At 40.0% G+C, this 20783-nt stretch overlaps 1 protein-coding gene across 15 annotated transcripts in view; it reads right to left on the reverse strand.

The window, feature by feature from the left end:
* Unc79 (unc-79 homolog, NALCN channel complex subunit) overlaps positions 1 to 20783 on the reverse strand; it is a 246476-nt gene that overhangs the window by 129208 nt on the left and 96485 nt on the right. For all 15 annotated transcript variants that reach the window (XM_008821707.1, XM_008821708.1, XM_008821704.1 and 12 more), the window contains 8 exons: positions 19163 to 19353; positions 18453 to 18576; positions 15363 to 15503; positions 13045 to 13266; positions 10098 to 10325; positions 6748 to 6889; positions 2668 to 2747; positions 2429 to 2577 (listed from right to left, as the gene is read on the reverse strand). In XM_008821707.1, coding sequence (XP_008819929.1) covers positions 2429 to 2577; positions 2668 to 2747; positions 6748 to 6889; positions 10098 to 10325; positions 13045 to 13266; positions 15363 to 15503; positions 18453 to 18576; positions 19163 to 19353 — 1277 coding nt within the window. The remainder of the gene's footprint in view (positions 1 to 2428; positions 2578 to 2667; positions 2748 to 6747; positions 6890 to 10097; positions 10326 to 13044; positions 13267 to 15362; positions 15504 to 18452; positions 18577 to 19162; positions 19354 to 20783) is intronic.

Below are 20783 nucleotides of genomic sequence, written 5' to 3' on the forward strand. Positions count from 1 at the left end.
AGAGAGAGAGAGACAGAGACAGAGACAGAGAGACAGAGACAGAGAGAGACAGAGAGACAGAGAAAGACAGAGAGAGACAGAGAGATACAGAGACAGAGACAGAGAGCCCAACCCTTAGTATACCCACTGACCATTTTCTCTCATCTGCTTCTAAGTCCCTGAGTACTGGAGAAAAGGAGCCCAAACTCTGAGACCACTCACTGCACACGGGGCAGGCTTCCCCCGCGGGGCTCAGAGCGGGCAGTTCTTTGTTACTTCTTGTTGACTTCCTGTTGCTTCCCTCAAGTTGGCTGTTGTGTCACTTTTTTCACATTCCTCCGGCTCCTCACCCAGTCTCTATCCTGTCTCTCTGGGGAAGGTATCCACACCCACTGTCCTTAAGGCGTAAGTCACATGTTAAAAACCCTTTAACACTCACCCTTCTTTTTTACCACACCCTTTATTCCTGTGAGACTCTCTTGCCTTCCAGAACTTGACTCCAACAACTCTGGGCTTCACTATTCTCTTTTCTGGGCTCTCTCTGCTGGTCCTTTCCCACTGACCACAAGTCCATCCAAATTTTCCTTCCCCCGCAAACCCTTGACATCCACTCCCTTGCCTCTGTTTCTCTTCCTTAACTAACAAACTTTTCAGAGAAAAGGTGTTCTGTATTACATTTTTACAGTCCTTAAGTCCTGGCAGCATGGTTTCTGCACCCCTCTAAACGTGGGGGTTCCCAGCGTTCTTGTTCCTCTTTACTTTTCAATGAAAGCACAATGCTGACTCTGTTCATTCTTTTAATAATTTCCGTGGATCGCTATACATCATTAAAGAAAGCCATTGTCTTTGGGGCTCTTCACAACAGGGTCCCAAATCTACTTTTCTAGCTAATTTTTTCCATACTCTCCTGAAACCACACCATATAAAGCATCATTAAAGAAAGCCATTGTCTTTGGGGCTCTTCACAACAGGGTCCCAACCTACTTTTCTAGCTAATTTTTTCCATACTCTCCTGAAACCACACCATATAAAACAAAACTTGGTATCACCTAAGTAACATTGCCCATTTCTTGTCCTTTCTATCTAACTCCTTCACCTCTTTGCCCTTGACACTACTGCTTTCTAAAATGGTCTTAATCTATATCAGATCTCTACTGATCAAAATTCATTACAGGAATGCTCACTCAAATGGTATCTGCTGCTGAGCCCTTCCTCAATCATTCATCCAGAAATGTTCTTGTCCACCTGTGGACTGGGCAAAACAGTCATATCACATTCCACTGGATTATTAGTGACTTGTGCACACAGGACAACAATAAGCCTTAGTTTACCCAAGATCTTAGTCTCATTAATCCTTATCATTATGAGGTTATTACAAAGGCTGCCCCCTTCCTTCAGCCTCAAAAGTAAACCGATTTACCATGTGTATGTGTGTATGTTGTATGTGTTTGTGCACATGCATTTAGTTATCTTTAGGTGTCTTCCTCTATTACTCTCCACCCTAATTTTTGATACAGAGTTTCTCAGTGAACAGTTTTGACTAGACTGGCTGGCCAGTGAGCCCCCAGGATCCTCTGGTCTCTGGCTCCCCCACCCCCAGTGCTGAGGTTACAAAGGCCATGTGTGGCGTCTACATGAGTACCAACGATCCAGACTTGGGTCCTCATGCTTGTACAGCAAGCACTTTACAAACCAAGCCAACTCCTGACACAAAAGTAGACCAATTTAAACAGTAAGTGCAGTCACTCTTTATATTTAGCATTCATCCTTGCCCAAACTAGACTGCAGATCTTCAAAGTGAATAGTAATAGAATAGTAACGTGCACAGCAGAATTCATACTGAACCGATAGAATGAGTAAAGACAGAGGTTCAACTTGACTTTCTTACAAAGTGTTCATGAACTATCTTTTCTCTTTCATGTTGAAATGATGGGTTTTTTTCAATTGTTTCTAGGAAGACTATAATAGTTATTTTAAGGTTCTCAGAAAGAAAGCACCGTAAATCTAGGGCACTATTTTATTATTATTATTCTCAAAATACTTTAGCAATCTCTAAAAAGCAACTCATGGGTACCTAGAAGGATTTAGAGATCTTCTAGCATTTCCAGTTCAAGTAAGGTTAGTAATCTTACAAAATTATACTAAGCAATTATTATTCCCAATTGGTATTTTTCTGGGGTATAGTATATCCCTAGCTCATCTAACCACTGAAAAGCATCCATAATCCTGAGTTTTACCTTGTCTAGTCCTATAGGCATCTACTAAGTAAACATCGATATTTTCATATTGGCACACTTAGACAAAAGAAATGAAAGTTTTTACAAAATTATTCGGTCCTGGCTGAGAGAGGTCACCCAAGTGAACTAGACTAAGTCTTGCTCTAACTTTAATTTTTACAACTGAAACCTACAAATGTAAACAAACAAACAAAAACATTAACAAGACACACCTGGCAATCAGCATGTGGTCCTGAATGTAAGCTAGAAACTGAGGATGATCTTTCCTTGCGGTATATAAACACTCTCCGTGCAGACAGAGGATCTTCAGGCAACTGAGCATATTGAAAAGAATGTCTGGCTCTTCAAACTTAGCCATTTCCTGTGCAGAGGACACATCATTACAGTGTTTTCCAAAACAGCAAATATTTAAAAAACAAAGCCAAATATTCAAATATTTCAGAAAATATACCTGGAAAATGGTATGTATTAGTCTCAACGTTACTGGAAGCTGTTGGTAGCAAAATTTTCTTTCGGTATCATTCTTTATTGCTATGGAAAAATAATTACAGAGTGTTAGCCTAACTCTACTTTCTCCTACCATTCACCAATTAATCAAAATCATGAAACCAGAGAGAGGTGAAAAGACGCATACAGGATGTACAAGAGCTGTTTGTAAAATGCTTTGATTTGCTCTTTATGTTAGCGTATGCTCTTCTATGAGGCATGTATAGGAAACGTCTAAATTTAAGATTCTCGGGATCCATTATTCACTGTGGAGCCCTCATGTACTCTGATATCTTTGTATCCCTGAACTATCCCAGCCCAGGCCTACATTCCTGTAAGCTGAAAAGTTTTGCTGCTTCCTGAAGGAACCCAAAGTTGTCAAAGCATGCCTTCAGAAATAAAAGGGAGATAGGCAGGTATCAAAGAGAGGTGTGCAAACCGATTAGCACCTAAGGAACAGTTTATGCCACAGACCAACAAAACGAGGCATTTGAAACAGATGAGCATGTCATTCATGCTTTACTCTTGCATGAATCTTCAAACGTGCTGCCTCCATGGTGGGGTAGCACCACACTGTACGGAGAGGTGTGCTTCAGAAGAGTCCAAGGGTTAACCAGAGGTCAAAATCAGTACAACATTCTAGCATAGAGAGGGGAGGGACTCACAAGCCTCCGCCTCTGGGGAGTTATTGACAGCTGATGGCTTCTGTGGTAGGGAAAGCCTGTTTTCTTTAAGAGTATGGCCCCTGGTAGGTCAACCATGCTCCAGTGGATGGCTTATACCTAAAAGTATATGTATGGACAACACAAATTGGAGTCAATGGATTATTAAAAGGAAAAAAGGGATGAAATGGGGCAGTAGGAAGGTTGGGGGAGGAATCTGGGAGGAGTTAGGAAGAGGAACAGGGATGGAATAAGATCAAAATACACTCAAAGAATCAATGGGCCAGGCATGGTGGGGCACGCCTTTAATCCCAGCAGCTGGGAGGCAGAGTTCTTTGAGTTCAAGCCCAGCCTGCTCTACATAGTGAGTTCCAGGACAGAGGGGCTATAGGGAGACCCTGCCTCAAAAAAAAATACATCAAAAAAATCAATTTTAAAAATGAATGTAAAACTAGGCAAAATACTGTGTCATGGTAAGTTGTAGCAATTCTTAGGAGCAGAGACACTGGTAGTCAAATATTCCTCTTGTTCAATATATCAACCAGTTTGTTGACAATCTTCAACTCAAAGGCATTTTAGACTCTTATCAGCACAGCTCCAAACTTAATGTGAAAGTGTGCATATATTTTAGTGGTAGACACATCTGATGTTTATAAGAAATACATCTTCCTGCAACATGCAGAGAAAGGAAACCTCTGAAGGACACGGAAATCACACAGCAGAAGTCAGTGGGATACCAGGTTCCCTGACAGGAGCCCAGGATCTCTGCCTGTAAACCACAGGGCAGAAGCAGCACTGAGTGTTTGGGTGGCAGGAAACACTAGGCCCTGAAGAGACCAATTATTTAGTTTTTTGGTTTGAGTTTTGGATGTATGAGATAGAATCCCACTATGTACTCCAGGATGTAGAACTCATTCATGATCCTTCTGCCTCAGCCTCCCAAGTGTTGGGGTTCCAGGCTTGCCCAGGAGATAGTATAACTGTGTCTGACAAGATAGCAGAAACAAATGAAAGAAAACAGGCCGAGGCTGTGACTGGAGCCTGAAGGAGGACCTGGGGGAGAAGAACAGGGCAAATGTTTTAAAAGATGGACATTATAATAATTCCATAATGAAGACTACAAATGGCCCTCTGTAACCACGGGTTCCGTATCTGCAGAGTCAATTAATCAAGGCTCAGAAACATTCAGAGAAATAACTGCATCTGTTCTGAAAAGCATAGCATTTACCCTGTGGGCTGCAGAGTAACTAAATGTTAGAGCACTTGGCTGGCATGCACAAAGCCCTGTGTTCAATCCCCAGCACTGCAAAACAAACACAAGTATTACAAGTAAGGATAATTTAAAATAACTGGGAGGATATGAATACGTTATAAGCAATTACTATGTCATTTTATTTCAGATACTTGAGCATTTTTAGACTTGTGTCTCCACAGGGGAAAGGGATATGCCTGGAACCAGCACACTCAGAAGGCTGAGGCAGGGTGATTCTGTGAATTCAAGACCAAACCTGGGCTACATGGTATGTTCCAGATCAGCCTGGAAGGCATAGTGAGACTATCTCAAAAACAACAACAAAAAGAAGTGGCATTTACTTGGTTTGTTCGCCATCTTGGGTTTAAAAATATTTGCACTGAGTATAGGTCCTAAGTGAAGTCTTTGCTTCTCTAGGCATAAAACCTAACTGAAGCACAGCTCTAGGCCTGAGCCTCAGCAGGTGCAACCCTAAATCAAAGTCATAATGTCTCAGTAAAGCATGAGGCCTGGGTTTCAGCTCTTGCCCCTACTAACTACACAATATTCAATTTCTAATTCTCAGGTCCTCCGTATACCTATAATGAGGGGAGGAGAATAGAGTTTGTTCATTTTGCCTGTATACATAATAAAGTAAGGACTGTAAATTAATTAGACAAGCCATGTGACCACAGGCAAGCCACTTAACTCATCTGGGATTTGGTTTTTTCATCTGCAAAGGGAGAAGGCTGAACTAGATCAGCAGAGTTCAACTTTCTTTTCTGGAAGGTACTTTGTCTAATGAAAATCTTGCTTATAACTCCAACATATAAAACAGGAAAAATCAGCACTCAGTTATGTGGGAAGTCCATGTCATCATCATTTATCTTCGGTCTTCCCACCAATTATAGCAACTTAATGATAGACTCCAGCTCAGTTCAGGACTACTCTCACCAATACTGACAGGCACCCTGCTGGAACATCGTCTGTGAGCCCTGAGCTAACAGACTTGCCCAGGGAATGAGTTTACATCGTAGAGGTGCCACAACCTGTTCCATAAGGGCTTCCCTGTCTCCTGCCTGGGATTCAGAAAGCCTGGCTACAGGCTCTTGCCATGAACCTCACCCATCCTCAAAAGTATGAGCCTCCCTCCTCTGACATGTGGGCTGATTCCCTTCAGAGACCCCACCACACTATCTGTCTCTAGAGCTGGGGTCCAGCTCTCATCATAGCCCCCATCATGCTGTTGCTCCTCTATCTGTTCATGATGTTAATAATTCTTCTTAGTCCCCAGTAATCCTTCTCAGTATCTTTTGAATCATGTGTGCACCAATTATTACCCCAACCCAACGGAAGAACTTATACAGGAAGCAATAAAGAGCCTTCACTACTCCAAGAGGTATGCACTGAAAACCAATGAAATACATCAGCTCTGATGTTTCTTCAAACTAATTTTCAATGGAGTTAAATGGTATGAGCAGATATTCAGACTCTGTTAACCATTTATACAGTTCATGTAGAAGCAGTTGGCTGTGACCAAGGATCCTGAAGCAATAATGTTATCTTGGCCTGGCTATGACATCCACGAGCTGCAATGAGCCCCAGAAAATGGTCCCCTAAGAATGTCTGCTGTTCACTGAAGGGATGGTATAAAGCCCATGCTTCCTGGTTCTGGAGTGGACCTCCCAGGAGCAAGATCATGCACAGCTTTGCAACGTCTAGGGTTCTGGTTGTGTTCCCAGGGTGCAAAAGCTGTGTGGATACACATTCTGTTGCCTCCATTCCAAAACACTCAGCTTTGACCACATGCCATGAGTAGCTGTTGCAACTGTCAGCATGTTCCACCTCAGCCCTTCACAGCTACTTCTGCACAAACAGCACAACATACTATGCAAAGCTCACGTTAGCTTTCTAGACTACCACAATGAGATTTGTTGTTAGTGGTGTGTGTGTGTTTTACTGCTAACAAGATTCTGTTACCAGGAAGATACTCAAGGACTGGCATTCCACTGAGGTTTAATGAATCTATTCACTTTATAACCCAGTGGGAAATGGAAGCTACATTAAACTTGGACAAGTTGATACTTGGGCAAGGTTTCATACAAACTGCAAAGTGCACACTGTGTATTTCCCATTAGCCAAGTTCACCTACCAGCATGTTCTGAGGGTACAGTATGATTGCCTGGGTTCTCCCCATGCTTGGCTGCTGGGTTCTCCTCCTCCTCTCCTTCAGGGCCTATGATGAACTCTGGTCTGGAAGAAAGGAGGCTATCTTCAAGGCTGTCTGTGGGCTCCTGCAACAAATACAACAAGCAGCTGGATGAACACCCCGAGGGCTATAAAGAACAGTTTAAGTCAACAAAGGTGACTCGCCGTGTTCTATCCAGTCTTATACAAGCCGAAAGGGCAAAGGCATTCCCTCAGAAGAGTCTAAGTCTAAACTTGCATCCTTTACGTTGAAAGATCTACATCAGCTGCTGCTGAAACATTGTCTTTCATTTGAAATAAGTACAGAAAAAAAACAGCAAAACGTTGTCAGATCTTCCTCTCTCACCTCTCTTTTATCCCAGAGATCAACATCCTACTCGCCAAGGGACTCCAGTCAATGCACATTTTGTCCAACAACAGAACTTATTTGGGAGGCAATAATAAGTTTTCAGACATAATTTCAAATGTGAGTATTGGGTATCTAAATAAACCAATGTTTTAGTAGTAAGAAATTTCTGTAACATGTGAGTTAAAGAGCAAGGGTGGGCAACCTAAATGTCTATCAATAACTAGATGGATTAACAAAATGTCTATCCATACAATGGAATGTTACTTGGCCTTTGGAGGAGGATGCTGGCACATACGACACCCCAGATGAAACACAAGGACACTAAGATAAGTGAAATAAGCCAGTCATAATGGGACTATATGACTTTACTTATATATCCACAGAGTAACTCATAGAAATAGAAGAGGGGAGAGAGAGATGGGGAATTTCTGTTTCGTAGTTACAGGGTTTGAGTTATAGAAGATAAAGATGGAAAAGCCCTGGAGATTGGTTGCAAAGCAATATGAATATGCTAATACCACACACATGTATATATATACATACATATTCACACACACACACACACACACACACACACACACACATTCACTTTGTCCTCCATTTGACCCAGGAAAAGGATGAAAGACCTAAGATGGCCAGTACTTGCCGTGGAGACTGTGTTCCAGGACAGAGGTCCTCTTTTATTGATGGTCCTTTCTTCCAAATAATATCAAAGGAAAACTGAATCCTTAGCTGCCATCTCCAAATTTATTTTAAGCTTATGGCAAATGTGAGAAGCATTACAGATATAAAGGATTGCTTTGGGTAGCACAGTTATTTATGTTTATGTTTATTTCTCTCCTTGTCTGAGGTAATGCTTTTGTCAAAAATTACATAATACAGAAAACCTGCTGGGGAGGATAAGGCGCACCCAGGACAACCCGGTGCAGACTCTACCTCGCAATCCCTCCTTGAAAGGGAAGTCTAAGCTTCATGTAGATATGTCCTCAGCTGATTTGGTCTCAAACTGCAACAAATGGAATCTGCCTTCAGTCCCTGATTATCACCATCCTCAAGGGCTTAAAGGACACTCTAACTGCAGAATTCCATGGGTACTTTTCAGTCTTTTTCCATTCTTCAGAATTTGACATGGTTGACTACTCCCTCATATCCTAAACTATCTCCTACCTTGGTTTGTATGTTATCGCTCTCCCTCAAGTATTTCTCTTGCATCTCTGGCCTCTTTTTGAAAATTTATTTTTGCTCTTTTCTTCCTCTTTTTTATCCATTAGCAGTGTTTCCCACGGTTATAGCACATGGTTCCAAGCACGTATCCCTTTCCCATCTTTTTCTCAAGAATCAGATATGATACTCAGTGGTGCTTGCAATATCTCTGCTTGGATATGCAAGGCATCTGCTATGGTTTGAATATGGTTTGTCACCTCTAAAACCCAAGCTGAAATTGCTCCCTATTGTGAGATAACAGACATTAAGAACTAGGACCATGTGGGACCTTCAAGAGGTGTTTAGAGCTCATCCATTAAAGGACTAATGGGTATAAATCATTTGGACAGTAATTTTCTAGGTCTGAAAGTTCTTCTGTCATTTTCCCTTCTTCAACTTCACCCCTTCAAGTATAAACTCGGGTCTCATCTCCCTCAGGAAGACTTTCCTGATTCTATCACACCCTGGAGTTAGTTTCAATATCCGTCATGGCTATTTTGTTCCTATACTGGATCATAACACTCATCACACTTGCTTATGGTTTCCCATTTACTTAAACATGCTGCTGATAAGACTCTAAGCTTTTTTATTCAGTGCTGGGAATAGAACTCAGGGTTTTGTGCATCCTGGAAAAACACTATCACTCAACTATACCTCCAGACTGACTCTAACTTTCTTGGCATCAATTTCTATTCTCATCATCTATTATTGTGGCTGGTTCTATTTCGGTTCTATTTTGGTTTGCTTTGGCTGTTCAATTAAATTTCATTGTATGTTGCATAAGGATGAACGTGGAAGACATGGTGTTATCACAATAAACAAGGCATAGAAAGCCAGTATAGCCTATTTGACATATGGGATCTAAAACATCTGAACTCAGAGTGGCAGACAATGGGGTGGTGGTTAGAGACGAGGCATTGGGGGACGGAAAGACTGAATGTCTTATAGTAAGTACCCAAAATCTGTGTTAAGAGATCCTATAGGGATGTGTTGAGATGGGACTAAGGAGGCAAGCAGACTGAACTGAAGAGACACTTCGTTGCTTATGCTATACATTTAAAAATTATTGGATTTTTAAAAAGAAGTAAGTTTGACCTTAATTAGCAAAAAAAGGGGGCGTGAAGAAGGCAAGTAGTGGCAATTCAGTAACATCTACCTACGGTGGCCTGACAGCATTTTCATGTTGTATATGCCTTTAAAAAGCATGCTACACAGAACTCGCTGAAGTATGGAGTAGCTAAAGTATGACACATATCAGCTGCTCCTTCTTCACATGATTTTCTTAGAAAGCAGAACATGAATATAACCAGAAAAAGGAACAAAGGTTTTCTTGATTGTTGATGAAGTCAGTGAGTTCCTTGAATCAGTATCCACATACAATACAGTTAATGCTTATTTGATTGTATAACTTACTAAGGTCATTACTTAAACTTCACAAAAATAACTGACTGCTAAAAGCTCTTGAGGAATACCAGTAAAGCTCTGTATTCATGAAAACTCTATTAGTGGAGTTGCTACAACTCTGACTCGAGCCACTTAAAAACTTTCTGTATCATGTGCCTCCATTTCCTATCCCTTTCCAAGAGCCTGAGTTGGCAGAAGCAATAGGAAAACACTCTTTTAACACAGTCTCCCATGTGACCCAGTACGGAGAACAAGATAACCATGGAAAGAAACCCACTACACAAAGTACTGCAGTCTTTAGGACTACCGAACATCATTTCATTTCTTCAAATGCTTACCACCAGCCGGCTTTCTTCTTTGGGAGCTAGTCTCTCCAGGAGTTCACAAGCAAGCTGATAGCAGAGGATACTAGATTGACATAAGCTACACTCGATTGCCTTTTCCTCCTTCTGGCAGGAATGGGAGCCCCCCCAGGGGGCCTGGAAGACATTGTTTATGATAGAAATAATGTCCTTTGACAAGCTGTGATCTAAACCCATCGTGATGCCATCATCTTGTAACTCCATCTGAAAGACATACAAAAAGGACACACACACACACACACACACACACACACACACAGAGAAAAAAAAGGAAGAAAAAGAAGGCATTTGGTCCTTTATCCAATAGTCCATTGGCACAGTACTTGGAGATAATTTTCACTACCTGACAGCAATATTAAATTATCTGAAAACAATATAGGCTTAAAAACACGTAGCTTTCTACACATTCTTCTAAAAAGACTAAACACAAGCTAAAGTAATAGAGATCATTTTTAAGAGCACGCATGGTGTTTAAAAGAGACTTGTTTTTAAACAGCACTCTGTGACTGTTTAAAATGTCGTTCTATGTCTACTGCTCAGATTTTGGTTTCTGAGTATTATTATCCAATAAAAAGAATAAGGTTTCTAGGAGAAATGGTTAGTTCCAGATCTGGGACTAGGAAGAGTCTGGAAAATCTTTTAATGTCAGAAATTAAGGAACTATTTCTAAAAATGTCACAGGCTGGAAATGTAGTTCAGTGACACAGTAAGTGCCTAGGTTTGAGTTCCAGAATCACAAAAGAAAAAAGAATATGTGGACATATTAAAAGAACACAGAGCCAGCTTGAAGGAATTCCCACTAGTCAAATATGGAACAGACTGAGCAACAGAATAAATAACCATAGCAACAGATTGTAGCCTACTGAATAAGACTCCATGAGTAGAGAAACAATTGAATAAGTACATAAAAAATAGAAAAAGAAAAACTGCTTCTCTGGGAGAACACTAAATATTATCAAATACAGAAAAATGATGGACTTAGAAAATTATAATTGCAGCCATCATAATTTTATTTATTCAGGCATGTATGAATCATCCATCAATGCTAAAACTAGTAGGCGAAAATCTGATAAGAAACAAGAAATGTCATAGAATATTTCTCCGTAAGTTACTTATTAATTACAAAAGGTAAAATAGAATCATCTCTCAGTGTCTTCAGCAGATTGAGTCTAGAACCACCTACAGATACCGAAATCCATGGATGATCAAGTCTCTTGTATGAAATGACATAGTATATCTACATTATGACGTATATATCTACATTCCCTATGCTTTAAATCATCTCTCCCTTACTTATACTATCTAATACAATATCAATATTATATAAGTTGTTGTTACATTGCATAGTTTAGATAATAATAAGAAAATAAGTCTGTCAATGTTCAGAAAAGATGCAATGATCTTTTTCAAATATTTTTATACTTGATTGTGAATGAATGTGCAGGTTTTGAACCCATGAGTACAATACATCTTTTGCTGTGGTTTTATAGTGTTGAAACTTGGCAGAAATCATATTAACCAAGCTATCATGAATAAGGGAATATCATCCTATCATATGCCTTCTCATAGGACATTTCTTTTTGTTATTTTTAACTGTGTATGTGGAGGAGGGGCAATGCGCACCTGTAAGTGTAGGTGCCCACAGAGACCAAAAGAGAATGTCAGAACCCCTGAAGCTGGAGTTACTGGCAGTTGTCAGCTGCCCAGTGTGGGTGCTAGGAACTGAACATGGGTCCTCTGCAAGATCAATAAGCTCTCTTAACCACTGAGCTGTCTCTCCAGCCCCTGGCTTCTGATACAATAACTACAAAGGCTATAATATGACATCTGTAGTCTTCCCTGCCCCCCCCAAAATAATGCATAGCTCAAATTAATTTATAAAGAAAAATCAGACAAATTCAAGTTGAAATAGATTTTACAAAATAACCAGAATATATTCTTCAAAAACTGTGAGGGACAGAAACGAGCATGAGGAACTGCTTGTCTTGATTTTTTTCTGGGATCAAAAACAGACTGTGTTTGTTTTGTTTTGATATAAACATGATACAATTTTAAAATGAATAATTTCCATAAGGTAGATAACAGGACTTTCTGATTTTGATAACTAAGGCTAGTCATGGTATGTACACCTTTAATGCCAGCACTCAGGAGACAGAGGCAGGTGGATCTCTGAGAGTTCAAGGCAAGCTTGGTCTACATAGTGCATAGCAAGTTTCAGGCCAGCCAGAGCTAGATAGTGAAAACTTTGTCTAAAAAGAAAGGGAAAAAAACAACTATACTGAGCTTATATAAGAAAATGTATTTTCTAAAACAACAACAACAAAAAAAATCACTCTGAAGTGTTTAGGGATAAAGAGATAACCATGTTTTCAACTTTCAAAAATAATTCATTAAAAACTCATGTACACAGATAGAAAAGGGAGAAGGGTGATCAATATTGACATCTGAAGAATTTGAGAGCAGAATGTTTTGGGGTTCTTTGTGATATTGTTGTAATTTTCTGGAAATCTGAAAATATTGCAAAATTTAGAATTACAAAGAAATGTTCTCATCGGAGCCCTTTGAACTTTGAAAGTCCCTTTCAGAAATCAATTTATAAAACATCTACGTTCTCCCCATCACTACAAAAGTACACCTTGCTCTTCCCAAAAGTAGCAGTATTCAGTTTGTTCATTCAATTTATTCAACAAAATAAACGTTTCTAAAATTCAAATCTATTTGCACATGTTAACAGCATTGCAGATATCCACACAAGCAGTTTTTACGAACTCTTTAGGAGATTCCCAAGGAGTTTTCAAAAGGTCTTGAGTGACGCTGCATCATTTCAGCAATGTGAGGAGACACAACCACGAAACAGAATCACTAGGAAATGTGTTTGCTTATTCTTCACCTCTGAACTAAAGGAATCTCATGCGTCAGCTACCTGCTTTAGGAGAAGATCAAACATGAGGATGAAACAATTTAGATTCATTTCATCATCTTCACAATCAAAATCAATAGTCCTTCCTCCTGGGTGTCCAAAATTCTTGAAAGGGCTACGAAATGGACTACGCATAGGACTCCGAAATGGACTCTGGAAAGGACTATGAAAGGGACTCAGCATATTGTGCTGAACTCGTCGACCAGGATCAGAAGCAACACTCACCTAGAAGAAAGAATATCAGCACATACAAATAAATGAACTCATGAAAGCTCAGATGGCTCCACATAGTATCTAAGGACTCCACATAGTATCTAAGGACTCCGCATAGTATCTGAGGACTCCACATAGTATCTAAGGACTCCTCATCTTATCTAAGGACTCCACATAGTATCTAAAGACTCCACATAGTATCTAAGGACTCCACATAGTATCTGTAGAAGGCATTTCCTGCTGTCACACTGGCTTCCATTACACACTGGATAAGTACCTCTAAATACTATGTGTCCCCTAAAAAAATGAAAGAAAATAATAAAACCATCCAAACTTTTGGACTAGCTGTCTGGAAATGAATTAGCACCTGAAGAATAAAGACATTTGCTGAATTTTTTCATCCCATCAAATGCTTCCAATTAAGCTAGATTAAACTAGATTGACTGGATATACTGAAAACCAATTGAAAAAGGAGAAATTATAAAATAAAAATATTTTAAGATAATTTTTAGAATCACTAATTTTTAGAATCATAAACACAGAATTCTACACGGGTATGACCGAAGAATGGCTCTGGGATTGTAATGATTAAACTCTCATGAGAAAACACGCATCAACATCACTGTACTGCTTGTTTTCCGTGTGCCCACCCAGCTGCCATACTCTCCACTGTGTCTTGCCTGGCTCCTTTGCTGCCTTGGGTCCAACTGGGCTCAGACAAGGGCAAGCACCGGAAGAGCACTCAGAGCTCAGGGCTACGAGGCCTGCTTTGGGCACACCTCGGAATGGCCATCACTCTACAGCGTCCTCGGCTCACTGTTCATGTGCTCCATGTCCCAGCTTGTTCCTTCAGCCCTGGAGGTACAGTGGCTTCCTACTGGACTGTCACTGGACTGAAGGGGCCTCATCGATCCTTATTACTCCTTTAATCATTCCCATAACTTTACAGGCAGAATCCTTACAAGGTGCCTTTTGCTATGAGGGATAGATTCTGTGGCAGGGCCCTGACCAACATATCTGTTTATCACTCTCAAATTATATTTTCTCTCATAAGAAGCTTTCTAGAAACTAGAAAATACACAAACACTATTTATTGTCAGGCCAAGACGATTACCCCATTAAGCATCAGAATACATATTTGATGTTACTTCACTAAACCCAAGACTAAGAAATTATAAAAACAAGGATAGTGGGTTCTTACAACTGTGATACGGTTCATTGTGAACCCCTGACACAGAATAAGTGCTACACAGTGTAAAGCTATCACAAAGTCACAGAAGAAAGGGAACAAATGGTGGGCAGCTTGTTTCTATCAGGCAGATAAGAAAAGGAATGATTGTTTTTAAGGCACTGATTATAAACTATAATCCCATGACCCTTTAGGGTTTCTGACCCCGGGATGTCAGTGGAATGGCTGTGGGAGCATTCTGGGAAAGGCTTGCTGTGGGCAGAGGGTTGAGAACAGCACTTGTCCACCTTCAGGTGAGTCAGCCTCTTCAGAACTGCTCTTGGTCTGAGAACATTCTTCCAACTACAAAAGTTCCTTCAGGCCTTCCGTGGAATGTTATAGAACATTACCAATCATTATTACACACTTTGCTCATCCACAAAGAGGCAAGGGGTCAAAAAAATAAAACAAGGGTCAGCTAGTTCACAGTGACAACATCACTTAAAAGCTTTTAATAGCTGACCATGTCTTCCCAAAACATAATAGCAAAAATAAAAACAAATAACTCATCCAAACTCTTCATTCTCAAAGTGAAATAATTTGCCAGTAACTAGAAAAGAATTCTTATTTACCAGGAGACACCTGCCCCCTGGGGGCAGGAGATATAACCAAAAACACTGCTCTCTTTACTCTCTTAATGGTAAGGGAGCACTGACATTTAAAAGGGAAAATGAAACTACAGTAACTTACTGGTTAAAGACTATACCAAATCCATATTAAACAAATACTTTCTCCTTATTTAATGTAATCAGAAGATTAACAAAGTATAATGTGATATTCTTTTCAGGGAGATTTCTTATGCTATTTTCAAGTCTAGTCTAGCTGACAAGGGTTTTCCAATCTTAACAAGTAAGACAAGAACAGTCATGGCAATAATTACCCTTCGAGATCCATGGGTTCCTGTCTGTTCACTGGCTCTTGACTTTCTTTGATTTGCCAGTTCTTTGACAGAATTAACTCCATCAGAAAACATACTTATTAAGAGTTGAAGCGGGACCGTGATATCTAACTCCGATAATACCTGGGGGGAAAAGACACATATCGCCCCCCACAAGATGTAAACTTCAAAACTTAGAAAACTACATTTAACATTTTTTCCTAAAAGTATTAAACATGAGGCCATTTAACATATGCAGGCCAGCACAGCCATCTTCGATTTTTTTTTCTTTCTTTTGAGACAGGGCCTCACTGTGTATTCCTGGCTGGTCTAGAACTCACTATATAGACCAGGCTGGCCCAGAGCTCACAGAGATCCACCTGCTCTGTCTCCCAAGAGCTGGGTTTGAAGGCCTGCACCAACACACCCAGCCATCTTCAAACTTTTGCATCGATATAATCAAAGTGGTCTTTGAACTTTCCATTTTCATTCCCACATAGCCAATAAGTTGCTGTGCACTTTCCACTAAAGCTTCAGTTTCCCTTGATGCTATACTCTCCTCTCCATACCTGCCTGCTGGAGCCTTAGTCTGCACCTGTTTTCCCAGACTAATAATCCGTAGCATTCTTCCCCCAGTCCATTCCCACTCTGACTAAATGCTGCCATGCGATCTTGCTCTCTGTCCTCCTGCAGCAAATTAAATCACCTTATCTGTAATGAACTTTCTGGAGATCAATGCTTGATTTCTTCACAAGACTACATCTATCCCTCTTCTCTGCTTTTTCTTTAACTTTGTCATGCTTTTATTAGAACAATTACCACCTTTCCCTATATTTAATGATTGGTACTATCCCTCCCCTCTCAGCTGCCTGACAAAAGTATGAGAAAATGACTGTTTCTAATTCTATCTTTATCTAAGTGCATATCACAGGAGCTCTGTAACGTTTCCACAACTAATCAACACGAGTCAACTTCCACCGCTATAGTGTCCACTCTCTTCCCTAGATGGTGAGGCATCAAATTCTGGTCCATGGATCCTGTGTAGTGCATGTAACCTCCTTAGCTCTAGAGAGTGGAGAGACGTTTGTGTCTCTGCATGTTCACCACTGAGTGGCACAACTAAGGGATGTTATACTGGACCACTGAAGTAACATCCAGCCATCTGTAGAAAACCACCTTTCTAAAATGAGAATTATTTTATGGACATCTATTTGGTGACAAAAAGGTAAATTTTGTTTTGATTTTAATTTTTTATTTTTGTGAATTTCATACAATATTTATATCATATTAGATCCCCTCCAATATCTGCACCCCCTTCCTAACTCCCTCACTAAATTCCATTTTTTTTTTGAAACAGGGTCTCACCATTGTAAACCATGTTTGCCTAGAACTTGAAATCTTCTTGCCTCTGCCTAAAAGCTGGAGTATAAATGTATGCCACTATATTCAGCTTAAAAGTTAATATTCTTATCTAGGTGTGGTGGTGCACACCCTTAATACCAGCACTTGGGAGACAGAGGTAGGTAGATGGATTCCTGTGAGATTGAAGCCCACCTGGTCCACTAAGTGAGTTCCAGGCCAGATGTGTCTACAGTAAGAGCCTGTCTCAAAACAAACAAACAAAAAAGTTAAAATTCTGTACCTCAAAGGTCATTTGTTTTGTTTCAGCTTTTTGAGACAGGGTCTCTCTGTAGTTCCAGCTGGCCTGGAACTCACTATGTAGACCAGGCTGGCCTCATTCTCACAGAGATCTGCCTGCCTCTGCCTCTGGAATGTTGGGATTAAAGGTGTGTGCCACCATGCCTGACTCAAAGGACATTTTAAATTTTTCATTTATTATCATTGTGTGTGTGTGTATGTGTGTGAGTGTGTGTGAGTGTGTGTGTGTGTGTATACATATGATGTGCAAGGAGGTGTGTGCCACATCTCATGAATGGAGTTCAGAGGACAACTTTTGGAAGTCAGTTCTCTCCTTCCACCTTTACATGGGTTCCTGGGATTGATCTCAGGTGTCCAGGCTTGAGTGGGAAGTACCTTTATCCACTGAGTCATCTCTCCAGCCTCCAAATTTTGTGTGTGTGTGTGTGTGTGTGTGTGTGCGTGTGTGTGTGTGTTAAAAAATGATCCCTTTACTTTTTGTCAATTGTGAAAAATATTCTTCAGTTGAAAACACAGAAAGGCCTCTTTGCACCTTGAAGGCTTATAGGATCATACCCCTGTATGCCACAGAGATGTATCTTGGGCTAGTGGTATATTGCTAGCCTAGAATGCAAAAGACCCCACATTCAATTCCCAGCTCCGAAAAAAACAAACTTAAAAAAAAATGTATCTGTACTGTACTCATAGTTGAACATTGAATCTGCCCTCATTTTACTAAACTGCTTAAACTTTAAGGGGGGTATTCAATTTTACAAACTTACTGAGCATTCACTAAATACAAAATATATCCAAGTGCTGGGAGGAAAAGTTGAAGAGAGATATAAAGTTAAAAATAAGACATGGTCCCTGAATTTGAAGGATTTGTTAGCAGAGGGAAAGCCAAACAAAAACTACGGGTAGAAAAAAAAAAAAAAAAAAAAAAAAAAAAAAATTCAAAAAAAACAGAATTCATACAGAGAACCTGTCTGGAGACTAGGAGAAAGAACAATGGTCTTGATGGGGTACAAAGTTGATTTCAGAAGAGGCCATTTGTGAGGTGGGCTTTAAAAGAGTAAGTTGGAACTCACTACTGGAGACAGAAGAGGAAGTCATTCCAGGCAGAGGGAGCAGCATGAATCACTCCCCATAGGGGTAGTTTTCATTTTCCCAAGTGGAGTATATTTCTCAGAATCTCAGACAGCTAGTAATGTATAAGGTCCAAAAGGCACTATAAATTTAGTAATACTATTGCATATATTTTTATTTATTCACAACTGTAGCTAAATGTATCTGAAACTCAATCACTTATCTATGCATAATGACATTAGTCTACAACAGTCTTCCATAAACAAAGATTTTGGGATTCTGCAAAAACTCCACACCCCTCTACCTAGGTATCTAAAGCTCAGAGGCTGAAAACATTCCTCAAAATGATCATAAGCATCATTCACTTACATGAAGCCACAGTAAAGCCTGTTCTTGCACAGAGGAAGGGTATCCAGTAAACCGACAACTGATAAAGCCAAACATCTCTTCCATTGAGAAAGGCAGAGGGCAGAGCTCTATGTCAAACATTTTGCTGGAAAGCAGAGCAACAAAAGTAAATGACCAATGGGCATGCGTCAGGGACTACTGATGCCACCAAGGTGTGCCTAACTAGATCCCTGGAGCGCTAAGGCCTTTAGATTCATTAGCTATGTTCTCAACAGTTCTTACTTAGCATGTTTCATTTTACTTTAAAGAATAGTTTTCAAAAAAAATAGTTGTCATCGTTAAACATAATTCATATAGTGTAACGACATTGCATTATGTTAGGCTTAACAGAAGAAACTGCATTTCTAAGGAATTAGAGTTGCTCCCCAGCATACAAAGACATTTCCCTTTACATTTTCCCAGTATAACCCATCAATCATATTTGAAGATAAGTAAACACTATGTTACACATTCATTTCTCCATGAGAACAAAATCTTTTCTGAATGATTCCAAATCATCTTAGCTCAGGTTCTAGCATTTATTTCATTTCAATGCTTCAGATTTCTTCACAGAACTGTTTAGAAGTAAAGGAGTAATATAAAATGCTTAGCAGAGTGTCTGGCACACAGTACCTGCTCAGTAGGTATTAGCTATCACGGTAATTAGTGACTTCATTAAACTACTTACCCACCTTAATACTTCCCTGAATTCCTTTAACTGGTTGTCAGGGACTTCTGTTCGGATGGCTTCCAACCACTCTGGCATAACACACTCCCACACAGACTGGCCAATCACATTATAGGGGATCAGGCAGAGGATCCTGTTGAGACCTTCCTTCAACTGAGTCACTGTGCTACAGGACTTATCCCAGTATCCACCAACCTAATGAAGGGGAAAGAACAAAATGTACTCATTACAATTATGTTCAAGGAATTCTTAGTAGGAAGTGGGCCTTTTACAAATCTGAGACCCAGGCTAAGATTTGTAAGAATCTGCAAACTACCAGTAAAATCCATTAGTGAGAATGGATGTACAAGTATCTCTATAGTAAGACATAAAGTCCTGTGGGTATATGCCCAGGAGTGATATAGGTGGGTCATGTGGTAACTCTACTTCAAGTTTTCTGAGAAACTTCAGACAGAGTTCAAAAGTGGTTGCACTGGCTTACACCCCTATCAACAGTGTATGGGGTTCCTGTTTCCCTACATCGACATCAGCATTTGTGTCATTTGTATTCCTGATCGTGGTCATTCTGATTCTGGTGAGAAGGGATGTTAAAGAATTTTAATCTGCACTCCACAATGACTAAAGATATTGAACACGTTCTTAAAACACCTACTGGCCATTTGTATTTCTTTTCTGAGACTTTTCTGTTCATCTGTAGTGAAAAGGAAAACTGTTACAAGCATGCCTCAGACTGAATATGAACTGTTCTGCTATGGACTTTCCAGAGCCCATGAGTGCTGCCATTCCCTAATTCTATTCCTAAGGAGATAAGTGACCACTGGGGAATTACTGTTTCTAAAGCTGAGTGAATGTGCAAGTGTGCCTGTCTACACTCCACACTGCAGAGGGACATACCTCCTGCTGCAACATGCTGTACGCACACTCCACACTGCAGATTTTGCTTCCTGGACGTCAGAGTGGTACAGAATGCTGACTTTCTCTCTGCTGCATATGCATTTGCTGCCAAAAATGTTGTAAGACTTGTTGCATCCATGAATTTTAAAAAAGGATGCATTTGAGGGTCCGGGGTGTAGCTCTGTGACAGAGCCCTTGCCTAACATGCATGAGGCCCCAAGTTCAATCCCCACCACCAGAATTGCTAATTAAGAGTATATTAATTTACGAAGATTGTTTTAATCCTGATACCGAAGGTCCTACATTCTTCTTACTAATATAAAATTAACAAAGAGATGACTGCCCCTGAGTCTTCATTATATAAAATTTGTGGAAACCTTTGTTTGTTTGTTTGTTTGTTTGCTTGCTTGTTTTGGTGGTGATATCTATTGAACATAATCTGCCACTGCGCTATATCCCTGTCCCAATGAATACTACTTTAAATATTTAATTATATCTATAATTCTAGATAATTCAAAAATTAATTCTTTAAAGCTCAATGTGTATTTGTTGTCATATTTATCAAAACCCCCAGGTGACTATTTTCAGGAGTGATTTCATCTCTAGGACCTCTGTGATTGCTGCTAGTCACAGGTTTTATCTCTGAGCTAACTCAAGAGTGCTGAGATCCAGGAATACACACTGTTGAGGTTCCCGTGGTTGCATAATTTAGGGTAAGCCATTAGGCTTCT

This window comes from Nannospalax galili, unplaced genomic scaffold (genome assembly GCF_000622305.1).
Source record: "Nannospalax galili isolate Female #2095 unplaced genomic scaffold, S.galili_v1.0 scaffold107, whole genome shotgun sequence".
Classification (NCBI taxonomy): domain Eukaryota; kingdom Metazoa; phylum Chordata; class Mammalia; order Rodentia; family Spalacidae; genus Nannospalax; species Nannospalax galili.